This window comes from Alligator mississippiensis, chromosome 1 (genome assembly GCF_030867095.1).
Source record: "Alligator mississippiensis isolate rAllMis1 chromosome 1, rAllMis1, whole genome shotgun sequence".
NCBI classification, from domain to species: domain Eukaryota; kingdom Metazoa; phylum Chordata; order Crocodylia; family Alligatoridae; genus Alligator; species Alligator mississippiensis.
In genome coordinates this window covers 165,977,925-166,005,758 of record NC_081824.1, presented here as the reverse complement: position 1 = coordinate 166,005,758, position 27,834 = coordinate 165,977,925, and the positions used below count along the sequence as shown (strand labels likewise).

Sequence of the window (27,834 nt, the reverse complement as noted above, 5' to 3'; positions counted from 1 at the left end):
GGCATCTACATGTACAGCCCTGTTAGGCCACAGGAAACTAATAAACTCCACAGCAGGGTAGTACTTGTAACTACCCTGCTGTGGAGTTTTTTTACAAGTATTTACAAGTACTACTCTGTGTTGCCCTGAGCTGTGGAGTTTTTTCATGTGCAGCACATGTAGATGCTGATGGGGCTAGCTGGGGCATGAAGGTGCTCTAGTGTGGGGGCTGCCTGCCATCTGGGCCCACACTGGAGTACCCTCATGCCCCAACCAGCCCCTTTGCAGCATGCTGAGCTGGGTTGAAGCACACCCTCCTGACCTGTTGCCAGCCAGGGCTGCTCTGACCCAGTTCAATGTGCTGTGGTCCTGGGTGCATGTTCAAATGGCATGCACAGGAGCAATAAACTCTGGCTCAATATGGGCCAGAGTTTATTGCTACAAATGAATTGCATGTGTAGATATGCCCAGTTAGATCTTAGCAATAAATATTGGAAAGAATATATAAAGCTGGACATAATAGCCCCACATCAGTTCTGCAATCCATCTAACAAAGGCAGTGATTAGCAGAAGATAGTTGAACTCTAAGATATATCCACAACACAGTCATAAAAGGCAACATTCCTAGAATAAACTATTGTTTGTGAATTATACTCCTGGCCCAATTAATAAATAATCTGCTATACAAAAAACAGCAAGAAAGAAAGGAAAGCAGCTTCAGTTATGCAAATACATGCTGACTGTGTCGGCATATGGAGAGGGCATGAGTGCAAAAAATCCATTACCTATGTAACTTCCCCATCCAAGTAGCGGAGCCACTGACCAGAAGAAAGCTGCCATCCAAATGAGAAAAAGTGTCACAGTAATATTGCTGTTGCTGATATAGTTACCTGAAATACACAGCATAGTGCGGAAACAATGGTTAGATGACTGCACCTTTTCTGACAAAATCGATGAACATCAAACGACTGTAAAGACTTTACAAGCAGGGAGAACTAGTTGGGAAAATTAAGTTACTTTCAATAATTCTCAAAAAAAAAATGCTTGTAAACTGGAGTCACCTACTCTGGACTCACTTAAAAGGCGTTTGTATGTTTATCTTGCTGGGTTCATTTGATCCCCGCAGACTTCCTGCCTATGGCAGGGGGCTGGACTTGATGATCTTGTGAGGTCCCTTCCTAACGTCTATGAAATCTATGAAAATATATCAGTGACTTGAATATTCAGTATTGGAGATACAATAAAATAGAATATATTAGGTGTGTTCTGAATTAGAGGAGCGAATAAGAGAATTAGGAAATTCAGTGATAAGACTATAAAAACAATCCATCTATTTGCCTTTTTTGGAGAAGAAAGGAAAGTATAAGTCTAACTTGAAAAGGGAAAAAAAAATACAATTGCAAAAGCCTGGAAGAGAAGTGAAATCCCCTAAAATCATGGACTGGTTTTAAAAAGTTTTGGAAGTTTTAGTAATGGAAAAAGTTGTCCTATCAAGTCAGTGTTCTACAGGGGAGAAGGCAAAAAGATGCTTACTTGGAAATCTGGTGGAAATTTGTGGAATTTGCTAACAAAGGGTCTTCTCTTGCCTGCCTTCAAACCAAAAAATTTGAGAAATGTTTTTGAACACTGAAGTAAAATTCTATGAGTTCACACTTAAGAATACATTTAGAATAAATTACAATTTTAAAGCAGAGATGAGGAGGACAGAATGCCCCCTAATAAGACATGCACCTTGTTTTTGAAGGTCAGAATGAAGAAAATAATTTTTCCTTGCAAATATTGGTAAGTAGCAGTAAGTAACTGCGTAGCAGCTTCTGTAGCTTCTGTTGGGTAAAAAGAGAAAGGCTCCACAGCCAGCAGCTAGGGAGCCCCATTTCCAGAACTGCAGCATTACTTTAATTTTCCTTGGCACAGGTAGAAACTGTTATTATTTATTGCCTCGTATATAATGTGAACCTCAATTTCCAGCAGCTGTCTTCTGGGGTAAAGGTGCATGTTGTGTGCAAGAAAATATAGTATTAATTTTTTTTTTAAATCTTTGCTTTCCATACAGCAGGGAGGACAGTGGTAACAATAGTCAGTTTCTATTTCACTGTTTTCTCTGGAGTTGCAGGTTTGGGACTGATTCTAAATCAGCCCAGTGTCATTAAGTGCAGCCCATGAGGACACTGTGAATACCTCTGCAGTGACCATTATGTTTTAAGCTTTGCACAGGAAACCTCATCTTGGATATTTATATCAATAAAGCTATTGATTTCCCATTCTTATTTTTTATGGTATTTTGTGAGTTGTGGTGCAGAAAAGACAAAAACATTTTTTATTCACACATTTTAGAGACCTGCTGCCACTGGACAGAAAGGAACATTTGGATAATGCTATCTGCTAAATACAAAAACTGCTTTCACTGCACCTCTCTACCCTCCACTTTGTCCTCCCTTACTCTTCAGTTTCTCCAAATCACCCCCTGCTCCCTGCACCATTAGGGATGACGGAGCATCATTTCCATGGCTAGTTTCTGAGTTTGCCTGTGACAAAGTATCTAATGCTTCTGCCACTGCTCATCTATATCACTGGCCCTAAATGTTGTTGCAGTTAGGAGCATCAAGAAAGGGAAATAATAAGCTATATGAGGAAGAGTCTGACCCTTTACACCATTCATTTGTGTACAACAGCCTTAAAGCAAAAATAAATATATTTATACCCTGTTACATTCCTGGAGCGGAATAAGAAGTCTTCCATTAAATATAAGCATGACTTCTATTTTTAATATTCACTTTTATCATTACAGTAGATATTTTAAGTACCCTCATTTTAGGGTTACCATATTTCCAGGATCAAAAAAGAGGACTCATGGGGGGGGGGTGGAGAGGGGAAGGGGCATATGATTGTGAAGGGGCAGTGATATGCCTGTGCCCTGCCTCTGCCCCACACTCCTAAACCCCTTCCCCCCAGTCCTGCCAGTGTACCTTGTGGTGGGCCAGTAGGGAGTGTTCCTGCATTGAGCCACCCACCTCACTGCACCCGACTACATTCCAGGCTCTGAGTGTCTCCCTGGGGGCACTTCACATCTGGCTGACCCCATTCCTGGAGCACACCCACTAGCCTGGGGTTAAAACTGCCACCACCCAGGGCTGGGCTTGATTCTGGCTCTGTGGCCCCTGGGTAACACAGGCCTAGTAGCCCTTGAGGGTACTTGACTCACTTCAATCACTTGGAGGTGCTTCTCTCAGTTGGAAGCACAAGCAATGGTCTCCCTTAGTCAGCCGAACCAAGGGGACCCCAAGGCATAATCTAGACCCACTCCCAATAAGTCTCCCATGCTAGGTACAAAGGAGAACTTTATTGGTTACAAGGGGTAGGGTTGGAATAAGGTACATGGTACAGCAATATCAGAGAAATCCCATAGAGCAAACTGGCATGGCTGGGTAATCTTTGATCACGCATCTGAGTTACTGCAAGCTACATATCTAGTTAGATCTCAGGTAGCTTACTCACAAGCATCCAGAGGCAGGTGGAGATTCCCTCTAGAGGCAGGCAGTTCTTTGATCATGAGTTTTGAGAGAGAGAGAACAAGGTTCAGATGGTCCAGCTCTTCTCTCTCTCTGAGTCTTCCTCATGGCTGCTGCCCCATCCTCCTGGGTGGTCCTTAATTTATATAGCCCTTATGACCTCATTTACCTGGTCCAATGGAGGCCAGCACCTGTTGGCTGCCAGCCAACCAATTTAAAATGCAGCACTAGTTCCTGGGCAGACTGGCAGTTCCTAGCTCCCCAGGGAGTAAGCCCCTCACCCAGGTATGTGATGCCAGTCACATAGGCAGAGGGAGCAGGTTTCCTCGCTCCCTCAGGAATGTATCCAGCTCAGGTTACCTAAAGAGATAGGGTAAGGTGTGTACCCTCTGCAGGGCCCATCCTAACCAAATTGCCACAGAGCAGAGTTTTTTGGGAGAAACAGAGGTGGCCTTCTGCCACACACCCCACTCCTGACCCGCAGCTCCCCACCCCAGCTCTGCTGGTGCTCCTCACTCCTGACCCAGAGTCCCCTGTCCCCCCAGCCCTACTGCCCACACAGCTCTGGGCACACACACACACACTTGCCAGGGCCTGCGCATAGAGCACGTGACCCCCAACTGTCAATCACCTTGCCTGTGGCTCCCAGTCCCAAGCAGCCAGCCTGGGAAAGCAGAGGAAGAGCAAAAACCCAGACATTTCCTCGCATTTTAAAAACCCACCTGGACACAAGGACAGGTGTCCAAAAAAGAGGACATGTCTGGGAAAACCCAGACATATGGTAACCCTACTTCATCTGCACTGCAGGGGCCTTGGAAGCTTGGCCCTAGGGCCAGGGACAGACATTCAAAAAGCCTGAGCCTAAATTGATTCAATCTTTGAAGATTAGTCTAATCTGCAAAGCTTGAATCAATTTGGAGGTGGATAGACATTCCTTTTTCATTCTAGAAATGCATGCACATGCCTGCAGTGGCTCAGGCTAGAAGCCAGGGGGTGCTAGAGCAGCCCTCCTTTCCCTTCCATAGGCCTGGGCAGGATGCTAGGATTAGGGAGGGGTTTAAACCTCCTCCCTGGCCTGCACCATCGCAGGCTTTTCCTGGCTCACTGCTTAAGGGTTGGGAGTGTTGCCAGCCCCCAGCCCCCAGCTAGCACTCTGAGGCAAAGCAAGTGAGGGTTGAGGGGGTGCAGTGCATGCATCTGTTAATGGTACTTAGCTCTTCAATCTCCCTCTCCCTGTCTGTAAACCTGACAGGGCTGTAAACCAGCATGAGGGGCTGATAAAACCATAGTGTTATCAGCCCATCAGCAAACCACTGTATTATCAGTTCATCAGCAAAACAAAGCCTCTCTCATTAGTTCAAGCTGTTCTTAAACAGCTTTTTCCAAGAAAGGAATGGAGGGATAGTACCAGCTCACCTGTTGATTAGCTCCAAAAAGCCCTAAGGGGACAGTGTATTGTCTGCCTGTCCCAGTGAAACTGGAGACACACACACAGACACTTTTCAGCATTAGCTAGCATACCACATGCCTTGGGTCTGTGGGGCTACAGTCCCTGCTGTGGAAGGGAGGGAGTGGGAAATTCCTGCTTCAGCAGCAAGGGAAGCCAGGCAGACTCTGCTGTGCCTGCAGTCTGCCCCAAAGCTTTGGCTAGGGAGGAGAGGAGCAGGGCCAACCTGTTCCTTGCACCATAGAGCACAGCCTAGCCCAGCCCAGAGCTGCAAAACATCTGGGATATGGGGGACTCTCATTTAACTTAAACCAGGAAGGGGTCTGGGATAGAACTGCATAACTTGGTTTGACCCAAATCAGTTAAGTCTGATACTACATTCAACTAGGTTTATCTTAAACCAGTTTCAGCCATTTTGAAACTGGTTTATGTGCACTGAACTTACGTTCTATTACAGGTTTAAACCGGTTTCTGATCACATACACTGGTTTATATGTAATGTCTGTTTCTAACCCACATGTGTATGATCCTGCTACCCTAGATGCTATTAATTTGGCTCTCAAGGTGCCAGCGGTAAGGTAGTCCCTAAAGAAGACGTGACAAAAAATACTAATTTGCTTCAAAGCACAAGACATTATTAAAGTGCCAGTTACTTAAGGTAAGGCTCATAAAGGAACTGAAACACTGAAGTCAAGAGTGATTTGCAGAAACTCACTTAACTCCATTAGGTGGCCAAAGACTCCTAGGTGCCTACGTTTTTGCCAGAAAACCACTGCCACTGTGTATGATCAGTTCTCTTGGCTGTGCTGAGTATTTAGGCAAGTAAACCTATGCAAGATTCACAAACTGCACCTAAGCCCCTGTGGGCGCGTGGAGATGTCCAGAGTCATGAGGTATGCGGCACCACATACCGCACAGTCCAGTGTTCTCCATGCTACAAGGGCCTGCTGGTCAAGCACGCTCTATGCTAGATTTTTTTTCTGTGGGTTTTTTTGACCCCTGAATATCTATTTGTCCCCGGGGAACCAAACATCCATGCACATCTAGATGCACCCTGTGGGGCCCAATCCACACACGCAGAGCTGTTCCTTGGGGTGGGGGGGTGTGAATCAGGATGACCACCCCGGGCCCTGCACTTTGGGGGGCCCTGCGCCACCACTCTGCACAGCCACCACATGCCGCTGGCTTTGTGCTTCAACTGTTCGCCACCCCCTCCCCTCACACACACAGGCCCTGCACAGGCTGATATGCCCCAAGCCCTGCACACCCTTGGGGTTGGCTCTGCACACATGATGAAGATAAGAATTTGGAAAACAGCTGAGTTACGAGATAGTGCGGGGATTATTGATGACTGAAGGAGGGTTGGGAGAACAGGGTTATAAGAGAGATTTGAAGCAGAGGAGTGAGTATTTTTAGAGGAAGAAAATTTTCAGCAGAACAGGCAGTACAGAATAAATGGTGGGAGAAGGGCATCAATGATCAGGTGTTGTTGGATGATTGACAGGCATCAGTGGAACATATACAGGCATGAGAACAGAATGGGTGATGGTGGCATGTTCATGTAGGACTTGGTGAGGACAAGTAGTATATGCATTTAACAGATTAAGGGACGGGAAATAAACGTAGGTCTGCAAAGGGATGTTCAACAGTAGTAAAGGGAGATACTTAACCGTGGCAATTCAGCAAAGCCAGAGTATATGGAAGTTACAAAAATGCATGGTTTATTAGAAAATAAAGAGTCAGTATTTGACAGAGGGCTTAACCACTAGGAATCATGAAGACCTTTTGAGAGGTTAAAGGGAAGAAGTGACAAGATTTAGACAGGGGACTAGAGAAGGGAGGGGTGACAAGGAGAGGCAAAGGTGACAGGAAGATTTGAAGCTGAGGGGGGAAAAAGGAGAGTTGTTTTGTCAGTGGAGGTAGATGAGGGAATGGAATGAAAGACTAGGATGAAAAATCATAGGGTCATAGGATAATAGAAAACTAGGGCTGGAAAGGACCTCTTAGCTAGGTACAGACATTCCAAAAGCCCAAGGTTGAATCAATCTAAGTTACGCCGTTTTCTGTAATCGGTGTAGTTTAAATCGGCAGTGAACAAAACACATATTTGCCGTTTGGTGCAGGGGGCAAATCTTAGGCCAGGTTCCACCATTTTCAAATCAGTCTATGTGTGCCGAACTTCTGTTCAGTTATGATTATAGACCAGTTTTGTGTGTTGAACTTCTGTTCTGTTATGGGTACAGACCAGTTTCAGATCACTTATACAAATAAAAGTGTAATGTCTATACTTGGCCCTTGAGGTCATCTAGTCCAGCCTCATGATCAGAGCAGGATTATCCCTGACTAAAGTCATCCCACTACAGTGTCTGTCCAACCTGCTCTTGCAAATTTCCAGGGATGGAAATTCCACAACTTCTCTAGGGAGCCAGGTCCGATGCTTGGCTACCCCCACAGTTAGAAAGTTCTTCCTAATCTCAAACCTAAATTTCCACTGCTGTAGTTTAAAACCACTGCTCCCAGTCCTGTTCCCTACAGCCACAGAGAAAAGTCTATCTCTAAAGATAAATTTAGCCTGAAAGGTACTGGGCTTGATTCTGATCTCACATCGTATCCTTTTTCATTGGCTGATCAGAATGAGGTCTACTGATCTTGAGATAGTGCTGGTACATTGCAGACACAATTTCAGAGAGGCATCTTGAAATTCAAGACCGGATAGGAGTGGAGAGGTTGTGGGGAGAGAATTAGGCCCGAGAGTCCCATTAGGCAGCTAAGCCAGTTCACAGTGCCTGCAGTGAGCAGGTAAAAGTCCCATTAGCAGGCAGAAGCTGGCAAAACACCACTAAGGGCAAAAATGTGTTTCCAGAAGGCAGTAATCTATGCTGAGGATATTACCAACAGTTGACAACTGTCCTAAATTTCATATAATTCAAGATAGATAAATGTATGCATCAGTTAAGTACCCTACTTTGAAAGGCTTAACGGATACCCAGACTGTGAAAGCTTTGATGGAAACAGGATTCTACCAGGCATTATTGGGTATGTCTGCACTATACAAGGCACGTCCACATTCCCTCTGTTTCTGAATTGGAAGCAGGGCAGCTGTGTTAGTATAATGCTGTGTGGAGATGAAGAAACCGCACTAACAGGGCTATACTGCTTCCAGTTCAGGAGCTAGCATGCATGGAGTTGGCAAGGCATATTTCAGTACACCGTTGCCTGGCACCCTGTTGGCATACACATCTAGTCTGATTTTGAATTTTTGTGCATGCATTTGGCATTAGTGAAACCTCCACAAGTTCAAGGAAGTCACTCAAGGCTTATATGAAGGTAAAAAAAAAAGGCAGAATTTGGCGAACACTTCTTGTCATTCCTCTAAAAGTGTGTATGGTGTAAAGACCTTACCTCTGTCAGGATGGCAGCCTTTTATGTAGCGTGTCACACTGATCACTGTAAGAGTGTTAATGCTAGCCAGGCCAAAAAGAAGTGTCAGGAATCCATCAATCTGGAAAAAAACAAATAGTACAGGGCCCTTGTTACCACAGTCACATGCAGAATGCCCCGGGGGGGGGAAAAGGCAGACAAGGTTCCTTGGGTGAATTTGATATCTTTTATTAGACCAACCCAAATGGTTGGAGAATAGTTATTAAGCAAGCTTTCGGGTTCAAAAACCCTTCATCAGGCTAAGGAAGCTGCAGCAGTTGGTGTGTGCTCTTCCTGGATGGAATGAAAAGTAAAGAAGCCAGGGGCTGGGCTGGGCTGGGGAGTCAGTTGCCAGGCAGATTGTAATGTATCAAAAATCCAATGTCTGTGTTTAGTCCCTGATCTCTAGTATCCAGCAGGTTGATGAAATGGAGCTCATAGGCTCGTCTCTGGGATGTGTTGTGTAAATTTCCCTTGAGGATCAGGACTGAGAGGTTGGAGAGAGAGTGGCCCTCCTGTGAGAAATGTGCCCCCACCGGTAATTGGGTGTTTCTGTCTTTGATGGATTGGCGCTGCTCCAATCATTGCTTATTAAGGCTCTCACAAGTCTTTCAAAAAGACCAAATACCAGTGAAATAAAAAATGTCATGAAGCATTAGCATCTTTATGGTCAGCAAACAATTGAGACATTCCAAAATTAGAGATGTGCTGTGTCATGTAGGTAATGTATGTACACTAAAGAAGCAGTCAGACATGTAAGGGCACGTTCCAAAAACCCCCGACTGGCAGAAACAAAAGAGAATTAAACGAAAAGGTGTAAAACACTGAATGAATGTGTTGAAGGTCTGGGTGACCTCTCATGCATACACCATGATCCATAAGGATCGATGGTTGCCAAAACCAAAATGATTGTAAGGAGGCAAGTTCATTATGCTGGGGGGAAAATTCAGTCCTTGAGTGAATAGGCACAACTCTGTGTTGGCCCATTTATGCCAAGCCTCACTGTGGCTCTGAAAACACCATGGATGGTGTAGATATAAATGAAAATGTATTGGAGTGGGGAGAGTGGCATGCAAAGGTACTTTATCATGCATATTTGTGCTAATTTTTTTCTTACTAAAAGTTTCACTGTATTTTTATATTCATTTTGTAGGCCAGTAAGTACTGAGCCTGTGCAGGATGTGCTATTTTGACTAACACATTTAAGTTATGATCAATTTAAACTCAACATGTAACTTTAACCATGGTTTACATCACAAAGGAATTTGGCCCACAGATTTCCATGGATGTTGCACCCACTTACTCCAGGCTGCATTTGTCTGAATTTGGCCCTTTGTCTGTTCCCAGGATTAGTTAAATACCTGGAAATGCAAATGTTCTGTATATTTCATGTATCTCATTTGGCTTAAGGAGGCAAAACAGCTATCACTTTCCCCCATGCTATACCAGTAGTGTACAAACCCACAGCCAAGAGCCACTGTAAATCCATACAGCATGGGGTTAAGGAATAGGATGAGTTATTGTTTTATCTTACCTACAAAGTGAATGGTAACCCCCACCTTCCCACAACTAAGTTTGAAAAACAGCAGTAAGATTTAAAACTAAATACAGAACAAAGTGCCAGGCCTCAGTCCTCACTGGATGTTAATCACTATTCTGCTGATATGTGTCTATTGAAGATCTGACTATATACATTTCTCTCCTTCCAGAGATGACTGTCATTCCCTTCTCCTCATTTCCTCACTGTTAGACCATCATTTCTCAATGACCAGATGATGGAGTTCAATAACAAAGTGATTAAGTATTTAATCACTAAATGATTAAACTCATTTTATCAGGAAATCAGGAATGTATTTATCATTTTCTTATCTAAAGAATAATACTGTATTATCATAACCAGAGCTGATAGCAAAATTGTCAATAAACTAGCTTTCTTTGAAAAATGGATTTTCAGAAAAATCAATGTTTCATAAGACTCTGTACATTTCAGCATTTTTTTCATTTTGAGAATGTTAAGGTTGATCATTATGATCATATTAAATGCTTTGCCTTTGCTTTTGGATATAAACCCGAGTGGCTTAGACCAGGCCAGACAGTAAGCATATGGCAGAGCAGGCAATTGACCAAGAAAATCTAGTTATAGAGTAGTGTCCTAATTACTGGACCATCTTTCCTTGGATTTAATAAAAGCCAAGAGGCCAAAACAACAAGGAGGGAAATAAAACATTTAAGATAATGCACCAGGGCATTATTAGAATAGAGCTATGAAATTAAACAAGAGAAGTGATGGGTGCCCCATCACTTGGGACATATAAAACTAAACTGGAAAAAATATAAAGATATGTACAATAGGGGACATTCCTGCACTAGTAGAAAGATTCCCAAATAGGCTTTATCACGTTCTATGAGCTGGAAAGTGGATTAGATCATGAAGTTGGTTACACTTATGTCAGTTAAGAGCAACTCCATAGACTTTACCATAGGTTTCCAATGATGTTACTGAGAACAGAATGAAGGCTTGTGTTCTCTAGTAGGGTCCCTGGGGGAGGAACGAAGAGGTGTTTCTGAAGAAGAAAAGGAGCGATAAGGCACTAGCCATAGCCCATCTACTTAAGAAACATGCCAAAGTGGTGAAGGGGTGGAAAAAACAACTCCATTTTACACTTAAAAAAGACAGCACAGGTAGCATCTTGGACAGTACAAGAGCACCAAAGTAGCTAGCAGCTCAGAAGATGCTGACAGGATCTTGAGTTGATAGCCAGAGGTACTAATATAAGGATTCAGAGTAAAGAAATTAATTCCTAATTTTCTCCAAATATAAAGGATATTTAAGATACCCCAGAGAAATACTTAAAATAAACAGGAGTACAAGTAAAATTTTGCAAAGCTAAAATGCATGCTTTTCCTCTCCTTCATTTCTTTATTCCTTTTTCCTTTTCTTCTACCTCTAGTACATTCTTACCTTCCCTTATCATAACACTTTTTCCTATTTCAGTGTAGTACAAAATGTCCTCAAAATGTAACCTAGTGATTCCTGTTGTTCAGAGTGGAATTAAAGAACTGTAGGCCTTTTAGATAATGAATTAATTCAGACAGTATCAGGACATTTATCAAATTTTAACTTTGCTTCCAACAGTTTTTTTTCAAATTTGCTAACAGATTAGCATGCTTAAAAGCTTTTCAGCAATGCACAAAAAATGTTCCCCCTGCTATGCAGACATTTCCATTTTGCGCTTGTTATTTTATTGGTTGCCTGCAAGCTAAGATGTGAACAAAAGAAAAATGTATTTATTTTCCTTTATTGTTCCCATGCCTTATTTTAAATTGCATTAACATTCAGCTACATTATTTAAAATGTACAATGCTCACAATGCACTCCAAGTCTCAGCTTAAATTTTGCTGTCAGGAAATAAGTCTCAGGAATCTTCTATGTACAAACAATTTTAGCAATGAGCTTAATTTTCTTCTTAGTTACTTCAATTATAGGGTATATCCCTGTTGATTTCACTGCATTACCCTGGATTTGAACAAGATAAAGAGCTAAATATAGCTCAGTGTTTCTAAACTTAGCTTCATAGAGTGAGAATGGCATGAAACCAGATTGCCTAAGTAGTTACTATGCATCAGTTTAGGCTGAAACACTAATCTTTCCATTATCAGCCAGTAAAACTGCATTGCTCAGTGCTCAGGACAGACAACACAAATCAGATTGTGTTAATCTCTTGTGGTTTCTTGAATTGCATTTACTTCTCCATTGACCTACTTGTCCTTTCAGTTTACTCCAGCAAAATGTAATGAATATATCTATGATCAAGGAAAACTAGACTTGGGGTGAAGATTTTGATGTACGTGGTAAACTCGTCAGAAGAGGCCAGCTGTTAATATTTTTAAAAAATTTAATATGACACCCAATTGACATATAAGTAAGAGATAATGGTTCTCAGAGCTGAATAAATAAAACCAAATAAATCAGTTTGCTAATATTCTAAATGAATAAATAAATAAATTGGAACTAAAAGAGAGTCCTTAGAGTATGTCTAAGAACTGAACAAACTCTGGCTTTTTTGTATTAAATGTAAAACAAATTCCAGTCAAATCTAATGAAAATATTTGTTACCCATCTCTAAGACAGATATATTTATAGTGGCCGCATCTACATGAGATGCTGACTGCACAGTTGCTTGTTACTACTGCGCAGTAGTGTTGCATGGCAGGAAGCATAATGCGATGCTGCTGCACAGTTGTAACGAGCTATTGTACAGTCAGTGCCACCTAAAAGCTGTTTGGCAGTGCTACTGTGCAGTAACTGCAGTTACTACAGTCATTTAGTGTTTGTTTATACAAGTACTAAACAATGGAACATACTCCTGACTTTAAAAATATTGACTATTTTCTTTGAGTGCTATTTCTTTTGAAGCTCTCACTAAGATGAAGGGGAAATGTGGAAAAAATGGGTTTCAGGTAACAGGATCCATCTATTTGGGGAAGACAAGATCATGAATCACATCTTTTCTTACTTAGTGATTTAAACTTTCTAATCTTGTAGCCCAGGGGTCGGCAACCTACAGCTCATGGAACCTTTGGATTTGGCCTATGGATGTAGGGCAGCGGTGGGTCACAACTCCAAAGGGGGTTGCTATATCAGTGGATGGGGTTGTGGCACGGTGCTATTTTCTTTGAGTGTTATTCCTTTCGAAGTTCTCACTAAGATTAAAGGGAAACATGTTAAAAATACATTTATACAAGTACTAAATGTGGCTGGACGTGGAGCAGTGTACCCCAGTTGACTACCCCTGAGTTAGAATAAGTTGTGTATGCTGTATTTTACTGGGCTGTATCTTAGCTTAGATGAAGATTTTTGGTTGCACTTTGTTGCGTGCTTTGCAAATTGTTGTGTTCAATACATGTTTGAAAACATGCTTCAATACATACATGACTTTTTCCCCATCCTCACTCCTCAGTCTGGCTCACTCCATGAGCTGTAGGTTGCTGACCCCTGGGCTACAAGATTAGAAAATTTAAATTTAAGTGCCTACTCACTCCTGCCCTGACTTATGTGGCCCTACACCACCCAGCTGGACCCCTGCCAGGCCCACTTCAACTGGTGCCTGGGCCAGATCTACACCCTGGTGGAGTGTGACTTTGGGCACCTCAAGGGATGCTGGACACTGCCGGGCCTATAAGTATGATGTGGGTTCTTACTCCCAAGGTAAAGCACCTTGCATTTCTCTGTGTTGAATGTCATCAGGTTTTGATCTGCCCACCTCGTGAGCCTGTCCAGGTTGGCCTGAATCCCCAGCCTACCCTCTAGTACAACCGTACTTCCCCCTTCTTCACCTCTGTTTTCTTGTGCAGGGACGGGGACTCCCCCACCATGATTCAAGATGGACTCGAGGGGAATGCCTCAAGACCTAAGGTTGAGGAGAACCAGGTTAGAGTGCTATTGGAGGGGCTGGACGTGTTTAAATCAGCAGGTCCAGATGCTCTCCACCCCAGGGTGTTGAGGGAGCTAGCAGGGGTTATTGCAGGGCCCTTGGCACGACTTTACGAGCGCTCGTGGTGCTTGGGCCAGGTGCCAGATGATTGGAAGATAGCCAATGCGGTCCCCATCTTTAAAAAAGGAAGGAGGGAGGACCCGGGCAACTATAGGCCCATCAGTCTTACCTCAATCCTGGGGAAACTCTTTGAGAAGATCATCAAGGAGCACATCTGTGATGGGCTGGCATCGGGAATGATGCTCAGGGGCAACCAGCACGGTTTCATTAGGGGCAGGTCATGTCAGACAAACCTGATTGCCTTTTACGATCAGGTCACAAAAGCATTGGATGCAGGTGTTGCTGTGGATGTAGTCTTTCTGGACTTCAGCAAGGCCTTTAACACTGTCGACCACCCCATCCTCATTAAAAAACTAGGTGACTGTGGCCCCGATGCCTACATGGTCAGATGGATTGTGAATTGGCTGAAGGGTCATACTCGGAGGTTGGTGGTGGACGGGTCATACTCGACCTGGGGGGAAGTGGGCAGTGGGGTCCCCCAGGGCTCGGTCCTTGGGCCTACACTGTTCAATTTCTTTATCAGCAATTTGGATGACGGGGTGAAAAGCAATCTGTTCAAATTTGCTGATGATACCAAAATATGGGGAGAGGTGGGTACGTTAGCAGGGAGGGAAAGACTGCAGAAAGACCTGGACAGGTTGCAAGGGTGGGCTAACAAAAACAGGATGCGTTTCAATACGGACAAGTGCAGGGTGCTGCACTTGGGCAGTAGTAGCTAGCAACACACTTATAAGATGGGAAACTCCCTTCTTGAGAGCACGGAGGCAGAAAGGGATCTTGGAGTCATTATTGACTCCAAGATGAACATGGGCCGACAATGCGAGGTCACTGTCGGCAGGGCTAACCGGACCTTATCGTGCATCCACAGGTGCATCTCAAGTAGGGCCAAGGAGGTGGTCCTCCCCCTCTACGCAACACTGGTCAGGCCACAGCTGCAGTACTGTGTCCAGTTCTGGGCACCCCACTTCAAGAGGGATGTGGACAACATTGAGAGGGTCCAGAGGAGGGCCACCCGCATGATCCGGGGACTGCAGGGCAGACCCTACAATGAGAGGCTACGGGACCTGAACCTGTTCAGCCTTCACAAGAGAAGACTAAGGGGAGGACCTCGTGACCATTTATAAACTCACTAGGGGGGACCAGAAGGGTTTGGGGGAGACCTTGTTTCCCCTAGCGCCCCCTGGGATAACAAGGAATAACAGCCACAAGTTGTTGGAGAGTAGGTTTATATTAGACATCCATAGGAACTACTTCACAGTCAGGGCAGCTAGGATCTGGAACCAACTTCCAAGGGAAGTGGTGCTGGCTCCTACCCTGGGGGTCTTTAAGAAGCGGCTTGATGCCTACCTGGCTGGGGTCATTTGAGCCCAGTTTTCTTCCTGCCCAGGCAGGGGGTCAGACCTGAAGATCTTCAAGGTCCCTTCCGACCCTACTTCTATGATTCTATGATAATTTGGTGTCATCTGTGAACTTAGCTAGTTCGCTTCTGATACCCAAATTCAGATCATTTACGAATATGTTAAAGAGTACTGGTCCGAGTACTGAACCCTGGGGGATGCCACTGGTCACTATGCACCACGTTGACTTGTTTTCATCGACTATTACTCTCTGAGTCTGACCATGGAGCCAGTTCCCCAGCCATCAGACTGTGAGGTTGTTGAGGCCTCAGTTCCCCAATTTTACCATGAGGACATCATGGGAGACCAAGTCAAAGGCTTTTTTGAAATCCGAATATATGACATCAACCTCTCCCCCTATGTCCAGGTGATGCGCCACTTGGTCATAGAAGGAAATGAGGTTGGTCAGGCAAGAGCTACCCGCAACGAAGCCATGTTGGCTATCTAACATTACAACACTTATACAGAAAATTGAGTGAAATCAAAGCATTATTCTTTGTCCTCAATGGAACTGACAACAATTTTGAATCTGCACAGCAATGAAGAACGTGTTGCATGACAAAAATGTATTTTATAAGAAAACTGGCATATTTAATGATTTGAGAGACACTTGGTTGAGAGACACTTTTATACTTCCACAAGTAGACAATGCACTTTAGACAATAACTACTATTGTGATACATTCTGAGAGCAGGATGAGGGCTTATTTTTTCCCCACAAAGCATAACATCACTAATACATACTCATAAAATAAAGGACATATCTGGATGAGCTATTGATTGACACGTATTTTCTATGAGGTGCTGCTGCAATGGCAAATATTGAGGAAATATTTGTCAGAGAGAACTATGACCCTTTGTATTCTTACAATATGACTGGGGTATGCCTCCTTGATATATACAATTGCTAAGTCAGTTATACCACTGCAATTTAAAGTTGTTGCTCACAAAGTCAAAAAGAAGTAAAGGGGCCTTTACAGGGCATACAAAACTTTGAGAAAAATCAGAGTACGGTCATTTGGAGATTTAACAACAACAAGGAGTAGCCTTTGCCATCCTTGAACCAGACACACTGGAAATGTTCCTGACCCAGAGTGAAGCACTGCCAAAGCATCTGGCCCATTTGGATGGCTGTAGAGAGAAATAAGAAATGTACCAAATAAAGAACTAAAAGGTCTTCCCTTGGCAACTTCTGCTCTCACAGCACTCTTCCCATAAGGTTTGTCCAAGACTTCTACTGACCTCAAAGGGTGTTAAATCAGACCCACTGGGTATGTCCTGCTGCATGCACATGTGCAGAGGCACACAGCTTTGTTGGAAAAGTAGCAGTGGCACATATGTGTGCCGCTGCTGTTTGTCCCCAGGCACACCCCTGCACGTGCCTTGGAGTGTGGCACAGTGACCTGGGTGGGTAGAGGAAGCTGGGGCCAGCAGCCTTACCTGTAGTCCTAGGAGCCACCCAGGGCAGCAGCCTCGCTGATCCAGCTGCTCAGAACCTGGCTGGCGTTCAGAGCGTGGCCACCACTTTGAGTTCTACAAAGCGTGTGGTTGTCAGCTCCCTGGCTTGATTCTTGGCAGGAGGGAAGCTGTCCACACTGCCACCAGCAGGGTTAACAAAAGGTCACTTCTTACTGCTGGCTGAATGCCTACAGCTGAGGTGGCTCTTTTGGTAAGCTGCTAATGTGGCTTTCAGACATAAGAGTGGGCAGCAGAGTTAAGATGCAGATCAGCTACAAGCAATTTCGAACCAGGGTGTGTGACTGTCTGATTGGCTGGGATGTCTGATTTGAAGCTTTTCTGTTATATTAATATGGCTGGCTGTTCCTCACACTAGGTTGAAATACTTGGAGAAGAGGAGAAATAATGTAAATGTCACTAGGAAAACATGGAATGAATAGGACAGCAAGTGACTCACAATCACATTGTATAGTCAAAGATGACACCCCCCTCATTTGTTGCTTGTGTACTGTGAAGCTATGCAGCCATCACAGAATTCTGGGAGGATCCTAAAGTGCAAAGTTGTACTGATTACTTTGGGCCTCTGGTACCCACTTGAGAAGCTGTGGTCTGTCAGAGGATTGTATCCCCTGTTCTTTTTGGAGGTGAGGGATCATCCTTTTCTGTGGAAAAAATCATGTGGAGACAATGGGGCAAATCTTGTAGACACCCTGATCCGAAACCCATTGGAACCAACAGATACCTTTTCACTGGCATCAGTTGTCTATGGATGAGACCCCGAATTTGAAAAATTTTTTTTGAGTAAATATGCATTTCAATTAGGATAACTGTCCCTTGAAAATACTTTCAAATCTTGACAATGTTCATGGGAAAAAGGCTCAGTAACAATTTAAATTTACAGAAAGGTGTTACAGAATTCATCAGATCTAAACTGGGAGAAAATAAAGAAAAGGAATAAATTACCAATTTATTACAACTGTTATCATCGAATATAATTGTTAACGAGCTGGAAGAGGAGAGAATGTGAGGTGGCAAAACTGGAAGATGGTAATGCACTATTTGGGCTAATCTAGTTTAGTACAAATTGTGGGGAACTACATCATCACACTGATTTTCTGATTTGAATAGGAAGTGCTGCTTAAAAATCAGTGATGTGTTGCAGCTCAGCACTAGCAGATTAGAGAACATGGCTGTAAATATAACGCTTTGGCAACAAAATGTAGCTGATGCACAGGGAAAGGAACAAATTAGAATACTCTAACACACTAACAGGTTCTAAATTAAGTATAACCATATAGAAATGACATAGTTCAGCATTAGTTCCATCTCACAAACATGAAAATGGGAACAGAAAAGTTGTGTGAAGAGCTTATAAACCCAAGAGATTTAATACTAGAACAAGCATTCAAATTAGACAGTTCTGGTGCTGTGCGCACACTGGGTGCCTGTAGACATGAAACTACAGCATATTGAAGCAGACGCAATGAATCAAGTCTAATGGAGCGTGCTAATTAGCACATTTCAGCAGCCTCAGTGTCTCATATATTCAGCGTCCCTGCGCTTCAAAATTACAGTGGGGTGCTTTAACTAAAGCTCATTATATTTAAAATTTAAAAGCATGGGATGCTGAATACACGTGACATTGCAGGCGCTTTAATTATTGTAGCTTCTGAAAGCCACTCTCATTAAAATGCCTGCCCCACTCCTGGAGTCCGTGTAAAGATGCCCACTGATTTTCCCCCTTTCTTCTTCTTGTTGCTTACACTGTGATGATCATTATGATGTGAGGGCAACCTTGTACCGCAACCAAGCAGAGCTCTCAAATTATTTACAGTTCTTAGGCACAAATATATAGCTTCACTGTCACAGTGACAATAGAGGCTACAGTTTCTAATTAAAAAGAAATAGAAAAAACCCTTCATTGATATAAACTGGCAAAACTCCAGTTACCACCAGCAGGTGATCTGACTCCAAACAATCATCTATGATGCCAAAGTTTCTGCCCATGCTTCTCCTTTTGCCTCCTGCCCCAAAGAAAGCAATATTCTAGTTTAAAAATAGCTTGGGTGTAGCTAAATGAGCTATATCTGTTCATGCTGTTAGTGCCAGTTTTATGATTTGACTTTGGGTTATTTTCATCTTTTACAAATGTCAGGAATGATAAAACATATATCTGTGCATGTGCATGCATGTGTGTGTACACACATATCTATAATATACATAATATTAGACCTGTATGTATCCTTGACTACATTAACCAAGGAAAGCTACCTTAAATGTGCCTGCTAGTGAAAACTGCCTAATCAGAACAAGACCCCCAAAATTAGTTAAACAGACTGTGGTGGAAAGCCAAAGTAAATCAAGCAGCTGGCCCAGTGACAGTGGCCAAGTGAGGAAAAACAAAAAGGGGCCTGTGGCAGTGACTTGGTCATGTCTCTTGACAGCAAAATACTGTCTGCTTAAAAGAGTGCTTGCTGAGGCATCCTGTGACAGCTAAACCAGCTTTCTGAGGGTTAAACCTGTTTTTCTGCTGCTTATTTATGTATTGTGGAATGCTTATAGATAGAAGAAAGAGTATAAAAGGAAGCCGTTGTGGTTAAGCATTTCCTGTATTTTGTTAATGTATTTTGCCATAGCTTAAAGCCAGGTTCATTAGCAATGGCGCAGCTAAAATTAATCATATAAGGAAAACGCAAAGGCTTGTACTACTATTGCTTAGTCATATAAGGAAAGTTTGTAGTATAGAACTATAATTGGCTGCAAGCCAACAGCTAGCTCAAAAAGATCTATAAATTTGCTGGCATGTCCGGAAATTGGCTGAAGGAAAGTGGCGTGGCAAAGGAAGCTATCATTGTGAAAGAGAAGCTGCAGACCTGGAAATTGGCGGGGCTGTGGGTCCTGAGAAGCCCGAAGACTGATTGCCACAGTTCTTCCTGGTACCCCTTTGGACAGCGTAGATTGGGGATGCCTGACTTCACTGGATTTTGGGAGGTTTGTCGTATACCAGGCATAAAAAGGGACTGCCGATAAGTTGCTGACTCAGAGATTTACTGTCTGTCTTTGTTGTGTTGTTAAGCTTTGTGTAATTAGTGTTTGTTAGATCAATAAACTTTTCTTACCTTTTTACCCCGACCACTCTCTCAATCCCAAACAAACCCACTGCAGGCAGCTGGGACAGGGGCCTGATGATACACCTGTATGCATGTATACAACACTGCCCAAATAGCAATCCCAGAAAGCTTCAGATGGGAAGAATCAAGACTGGCTGCTAGCAAGGTGGCCACTGCTGCAGCCTTAGAATTCCCACAGGACGTCATCCCCTTGGGGAGGGGTGGGACCACCAGCCTCCTTACCAATCAGCAGTGAGGGATGGGGCTGCCTCTTCCTCAGCCAATCAACAGTGAAGGATAGGGAGACCAGGCCCCTCGGCCAATCAGCAGCAAGGCTCTGCACTGGACACATAACATAGAAGCAGCCCCATGGGATCCTCCACCTCCCTCCTTCTCGTCCTGGCTTGGAACCCTGCTCCTCCTGGCTGTGCACCATCCTACCTCTATAGGCACAGCCAAAAGAACCATGAGGACAAATGATTGATATATTTTTCCAACAATGAACTGGAAAAAAGGGCTTTTTGCAGTCCAGTCCTCATTCAGAAACAGGCAGGGGACAAAGGATTTAAAAACAGGACAGTCCAGTATAGAACAGGACCAATGGCAACCATAGCTGCTAGTGAGGCTAGGAACACATAGAATAATATGTCAGAGCCTGACTTGATAGAGAAATGACAAAAAAGAACAACTGACAGATTAGTGGCACCAAAACTGACTTGGGCTGAAAGGACCTACTAACATAGTAGTATCAGTGACTGCAAATGTATTTTCCACTGTGGCCTGGTCTCAGCTTGTGAATGCTAAGAGTGATTTGACTACATGCACTTGTTGGGGATTAAGGGTCTTAGTAGCTTATTAGTGTAAGGAGAAACAGTAGGAGACCTTTGGGAGAAGCAGGAAAGAAACAGAGGTAGAGGAACTTCAGAGGGAGTGGAAGCGGGATCTGACCTCAAGTGGCTGCTGACTGAGAGGCACATATTCCCCGCAAGGCTGAACAAGGGGGGTTCATTCTAATATTGTTCAAAATATACTGGTAATAGGCACATCACGTTTGGGCATCATGTTGCAAGAGTATTATTATTTTAATGAGGTGTTGAATTGTTCTAGAATGAGCTTAATGCAAAGCAAGTCCCCTCTCTCCCCCCAAAATAAAGAAAAGTAAACAAACAAATCCAAATCACTTTGCATGCCTTAAAGTACACTGGGCGCATCTACATGTGTTTAATGTGCAGTAGCTTATTTTACTGTGCATTAAAGCATCACATAAAAAACCATGCTATTATGCTAATACACTACTATGTACTAAGCATCAAAATCGTGCACTTGCTCTACTGCGCATTTGGGTGGCCTAATGTGCATTAATTTAGTACCTCACATTGGAGGTACTAAATTTAATGCGCATTAGGAAAAATGCATTAATGCACATGTAGATGTGTCCACAGAGGCTCAAGTTGTATCATTAGCTTTTTGCACAAAACCCCCATTGCTTTCAGTGGGGATTCTGCATATAAACTGATGGCATACTATGGCTGTAAATTTTTTAACGTGTTAACATGTGTTTCCTTCTTGTCCCTGCATTCTGTTTTGTCAAATTTAAGAAAAAGGAATGTGGGTGTGGATAAGATCTTGTCTTTTGATGACACAGAGTGAAACCTTGGCAGGAAAAGGCATACATTCTGTCATCCGATGCATCCTGCTTATCACTCAAGAAATGATAGTTAATTCAAGCTGTGTCTATGAAGCAAAGGAATTTTTATCAGAGGCTTCTCTGATTTTCCACTTCTAAATGAAAAGTTGACTGAGCTCTTTGATAAACAGGAAAAAAGAATCGTGTGTGATACATTCTGTTTAGTTCAGTTATTTACATGAACTAATTGCAAGGAAATATTTACACAATCTCTCACCTAACTTTGACATCAAGCCATGTGTTTACTTGTCCTGCCAAGAAGATGGGCCAAATTGTGATTTTTGTTGCACCTGGGCATAATACTGCTATAACTTCAGTGCCATTGGTGGAATCTCTCCAGGTTGATTATACTGGAGTAATGGAGGTCAGTGTTTCATCCAGTAACACACAAATATTCCCCTTCTTACAGTGACCATGAGTTGAATTGCTCCTGTGTTAGAATTGCTATTTTATATGTGAGAAACAGAAATGATGCCCTACCTGTACTTTTCCATCTAACTATAATTATGCGTAAATATTTAAACCATTTACTAAGATTGTAGCCAATTACATGCTGTAGGGAAATACATGTTTTAATCAATATACCATAGGCTGAAAATTCTTGTAGAATGGTTTTTATCTTAATTTTCCTTGCCCTTTAGACTAAAAAAAATGTAATAGTATATGTTATTAATGTTACTGCTACTGCTATTTAACATTAAAACATACTGGAGCAATTCCATTCAAGTGTAAAAGTAGAAGAAAGGTCAACCTCTGGTCCATAAACATTATTTATGAGAGGCCAGATTCTTTTAACATTTTTGCCAATATAACTCCATTGATTTCAAAGGCATTACTTCAGATATATGCCTTCTTATTGGAAATCACTATCTTGTTCCATGTTATCTCCTCAGAGGTGTCCCTGTCAGGTTAGGGCTCTTATAAAGATAATTCTTCTCACAAATGTTAACCAAAATACCCATGAATCACACACTACACTCTCAGGACCTGAAGAAGTGGTCTTCCTCTACCTGGGGGAGATACAGAGAGGGGAAGTCAGAAGAAGAAGAAGAAAACAGTTTGACCACTCCAGGTATGTATTGAGCCCTGGCTGAAGTTTCTGGATGTTTTTCCAGGATCACCCAAAGTCAAGCAATACAGCAAAAAGGTTACAAAAGCAGAGATTCCAGGTACAGTGACAAGCCCCTGTGGTTAGCTTTAAGTGCAAGAACGTATTAAATAAGACGGAATGGTCATATCTTGCCCTAAGCAGGGGGCAGGACTAGATGACCTTGTGAGGTCCCTTCCAGCCTTACTTTTCTATGAACCTATATCAGAACCTCTTTTAGAAAGCAAATAGGCCTAAGTACCTAGTATTAGTGAAAAGCAAATAAAGACCAGAGTGCTATTTACATGTAATAACATTGGTCTAGTAACTTATTAGCCAGAGTTGTTATTGGTCTGCTTGTATTCATGATCACAATGTTACGTGATGTTTATTTCAACCACTTCTAAAGGGGGAGGAGAAGCTGCCACTCAGGAGATCACGTCAGCTATTCCAATTTAACTGTTACATCTGCATGCTCCTACAGTAGCCTTGAATGAAACAGGGGTAAGTTACAATGGTTTTGTTCCACTTGTACTCTCACAGGACTATGCAGATATAACAGTTTCTTCATAACAGCTTATACAGATGCCAGTATGTATGTTACATTTGTCCACACCCTCTGTTATAGCCCTCTGCTAGGAAGCTTACTCTTTAGCTCAAGCTTTAGAGTCTTATACTTTTGGCATTGTAAGGACCTGGTAGCAGACAAAATTGTGATCATCACACGCAAAATGATTTACTCTTTCCCCAAACAGATGGAAATTTGAGCCCTAAGGAGAAGAGTGAGTACTCCTTACCACTAAGTGGCATGTCTCAGAGAATAACAGACACAGTAAAAGGTTATTCTATTCACTCCTGGAAAACTGCACACGTAAGTCAACAAAACTCCATAGTTAAATAGATTTAACAGAATTGCTGTTCCAATGTCCATCTTTAGAAGAGAGCTAACAAGACTCTCTCTGTACTAAACATACATGGAGAATGTCAGACTGGAAGGGGACAAAGATGTCTGGGAAATCAAGTTGCAACTGGAGCAGCTCCTATCCAATCTGTTCACTAAACTTGGCATTGCATGTTAAAAGAAACCATGGGATGCTCAAATATTCCCAACAACCAAGGATGCTGTGGAGAACTGTGTAAAGTCAGGTTTGGGGGAAACCCTTTTTCCTATCAGCTCACATTTTCATGTATTTAGCTTAAGTATGTAAAACATTGTGCAAATTCTCACAAGTATAAGCATGACAGTGAAATAATCTGTTAGTCAAAAGTGCATGCTGATAATTAAATACATAAATACATGCTTATTTTTCTCCTCAAGGACGAGAAAACTGATTTAGATATTTTCAATCTCTCCAATTTATTGTTTACCTCTGGACTCCAACTTAAATATTCTGGGAGGTGAAATTTTAGAATTATAGAGCCAATCCACCATGAAGACTATTGGTGTGCTATTTGTTGGACTGAACTGATACAATGCAGCCCACTTAATTATTCTGAAGATGTTGGGTAAGAATGTATAAGAACAGTAACTTCTTCTGAGGAACCACTTTTTTGGTCTTGAACCCAAACTGAGGCACTGGGCATTACAACTGCAATATAAACAACATCTGATTTATGAAGTTTTTCCATCGGGACAAGGCAATGTTAAGTGAAGCATTAGAAGCCCATTGGATGAGGGATTTCTGTGGAGAGATCATGACTGGAAACAAGTAAATCTAGATAAGCTTCCAAAAATCTGAGTGCACATCTGAAACAAGCTGGAGTATAGTGTAAGAGCATTCAAAGCATCCTCTTATGGCTCAAGAAAGCATGAGCTAAAAAACTCATTCCAGACTCAGAATAAAAATAGCCCCCAGTCAACTCTGCTATAAATGAGAACCTGGTCATTCAGACTAGGACATCAAAGATGGCTAGAAGTGATACTAGGCACATCAATCCCTTGTGTGTTGTTGGCTACAGGAAATGGTATATGCTTAATCACATTAATCTGATGGGCTGTTGGAGTCAAAAGGTCTGCTTAACCCTTTTTTTATCTGAAACAATCAGAACGCTGAACTTTGGGAGAATCATTCATCATTTGTTTTCCCTCTTGTAACCCCGAGTGGTTATTATACATAGCATACATATGGAAATATTAGTACTTATTTTTTCTACTTAACTCATCCACTATTTTATCCTTACTTGGCAAGTCCATATTGATGTGATAATGAATCCATCATCTCTGAAGACATTGAAGATTTCAATGATCCCTCGAGAATAACCAAACAAGGAAATACTAGCATCTGAGACAGCCAGGTTAAATGTAAGATAATCCGTGGGTTGCAGGACTGCTCTCTGTTTACAGAGAACAAAAATCACAACACTGTTTCCAAGCCAAGACAGCCATCCTGAAAAGAAAAAAAGTATACGCATGTTAAAGGGGGGAAAATAGTCAAGAAATAGCAGGGTACATAAATGCATGATGCCCATACACTGATGGAAGTTTTATTTAATTAAAAACAAAGAATACCAGATGCTTTTATTCCAGTTGGATATGCCCCTTAAGTAGCTAGATAATGAGATATATCAGAAGTAGGAAATTAACAAGTGAGTTACTTTGACAATAAAGTAGACAGCCAGAAAGAACTGGAGCTGGAGCTGTCTACTATGGTAATAACCATTATTTCCAAGTATGGAGAATTGCCCTTGCTGACTGCACAGTCTCTCAAGAGATGGGATGTAGGAAGTACTTCTGAGTAAAAATGGGGGGAGGCAGGATTGGAGAGAACAGAGACCAGAACTACTCTGCCGAAAAAGCATCAGCCTCCAAAAAGCATGTCATATACAATCACTCTATAATGCATATTAACCGTGTGTTCAAGTGACCACCCAAAAGGGAAGCATTGCTTGTTTCAGCCAGAAAGATGAAGTTGCTTTCTACAGAACAGTCTGTGATCTCCCTGAGACAATCACTCAATAGGAATATTCTTCAACAACACACATTTTAATCCATTTGATTAGAACATCCTTATGAGTCTAATGTCTTGGGTTCCCAGACTAAGTGAACAAACCTTTGGAAACTGGAAAGCTTGATTTTTTATTTAGATAGAATGCTGTGTCCTTTCAGACAGTCACAATATAGAGATGTCTGACATTCCACAATTTAAAGACAAGGACGTAAAAGAAGGATATTTGAATTTGCTGACAACCAGTCTGGCACTTGTATCAGGTATTTTAGGGTATTAGTCAGAACATTGTGTGGAACATGGGTGATTCGTGCCTTCTGAGACTGAGGGGGCATAGTTTGTGGGTGGCAGCATCGGTGGTGGGGTGGTGAGCAGCAACTGCCCACAGAAGCCGGTGGCAGCAGTGGTGGGGTGGCAAGTGGCAACCGTCCACAGAAGCTGGCAGTGGTGGCCAGTCTCAGGGGGGAAACGTGCCCCCCGTGTCCTCCCTACCAGTCACCTATGGTGTGGAGATACCTAAGCCAGCTTTACATTACTCAGTTGGGGACCACTAGCCGTCTCACTGAAGCGGCTTGGGTCTACCATGCCAAATCACTTCTGTGACCCCAGTGTAGACATATCATAAATCACTTAAGTCTTGCAGTAGTGAGCAAAGCAACACCTACACATCTCTTAAAAACTGGGCCAAAGAGACTCTTTTCATTAACATCTATGAGCTATGGGTCAGATCCAAAGTACACAGTATATAGCATATCATTGACTTTGTAGTATATGAAAAATGGGTTCTATTAGCAAGGGCTGCCATCTCAGAAACCTGATGAGCACAGTCATTTGCTATCTGAAAAAGAGCCTTCAGTCTCCAATTCAGGCTGTAGGTGGAAACCATCTACTTACTAGAAGACTTTATGCTAAGTAGTGTGCTAACAGAAATTTTTGGACAGAGGATACTGCAGAATATCCCTGAATGGCCTTGCTCAAACCACTCAGAGCATAAGAGAACAGAAAGGTTTCAGAAATCTGTCCAGTTATACAGTACTAAATATGCAAGGTCAATAATAGCCTGCACAATTTACTGCCAAGATAAATCAACCTGAATAGTACTTACCAGGATAAAAACTTGATACCTGAGATAATGGAAATAGCAGGGCAGAATCATGAGAATCAACTCCTAAAGGACAAAATTAACTAGTAGTCTAAAACAGCTTAGGTGATCAAGCAGCTAAGAACCTGAGTGGGTCAATGACATTATTTCAGACTTTCACAAGTTTAAGAGCAGAATTTTCCCTTGACTTTATAATGAAGTACTACATTAACAATACCTGTTTATTGAGAAATCTGTTTAAAAGTTAAAGAACAGAGGTTCCCCCAGGCAAATGATCACAAAGTCTGGAAAGGTGGTCTTCAAATAGCTATCTGACCCTAGGTTGCTCACTACTCTACATCTAGAGCTGCCAGACTGTGTTTAAGGGTAGCCAAAACTGCAATGGATAGTCTATTATATAAAATAATATTTACCTTATTTGTGTAGATTAAAACAACAACAAAAGATAGCTGTCCAAGGCTCTAGGCACTCTATCACATCATTAATGATATAATAAAAGCACAGCAGTATGAAAATTACCACTTCAGGATGTGATTACCACTTCAAAATTACCTTAATAGGATCTCAGCCAATCAAGCACATACAAAAGCTCCTTTTCATCCCATCACCATTCCAGGAAGCATGGCCTCAGTCTTCTTCAAAACCTCTTTCAAGCAGGTATCTTCTGCTGTGTCCCTGGACAGTCACCAAATATGGGCTCTTTCAGAGTAGGCAGTAGAGGGAGTTCCACAGCCTGTGAGCCTTCACTAGCACTATCTGTCTACAGCCTCTCTTTGTTAAGAAGATGATCAAGTTCCTCTCTGCTGTGGCAGTATGACATGGGGAAGAAGGTGGTTATTTAGTAAGTCCAGGCCCAGAATTAAGTGAGTTCTAGACTACAACAAATAGTTCTTCCCAGAGATCAACAGGTAGCTAGTGTAGACCCCAAAGCACTATGTGCTCCAATTGAAGTGCTTTCCTCAGCAAGTGGTGCAGTGAGTTCTGCACCAGCTTCAGACTCAGAATAGTTTTAAAGGTTTATCCCTATGCAAAATAAATTAGAATAGTCTAATCTTGTGGTAAGAAAAACAAAGCAAATTGTAGCAAAGTCTGTATCCCAAAGGAAAGGTCTTAAATTCCTAGCCAGGAGGGTATAATAA

The 27,834-nt window shown here is 42.4% G+C and overlaps 1 protein-coding gene across 1 annotated transcript; it reads right to left on the bottom strand.

Moving 5' to 3' along the window:
- Positions 1–696: 696 nt before the first annotated feature.
- On the bottom strand, positions 697–26,178 carry LOC102576815 (rhodopsin, G0-coupled). The gene is made up of 4 exons (XM_059724203.1): positions 26,130–26,178; positions 24,830–25,035; positions 8,338–8,437; positions 697–869 (listed from the first exon to the last, which is right to left on the bottom strand). The coding sequence occupies exons 1-4, from the start codon at positions 26,176–26,178 to the stop codon at positions 697–699; spliced, it is 528 nt and encodes a 175-aa protein (XP_059580186.1).
- Positions 26,179–27,834: the final 1,656 nt, after the last annotated feature.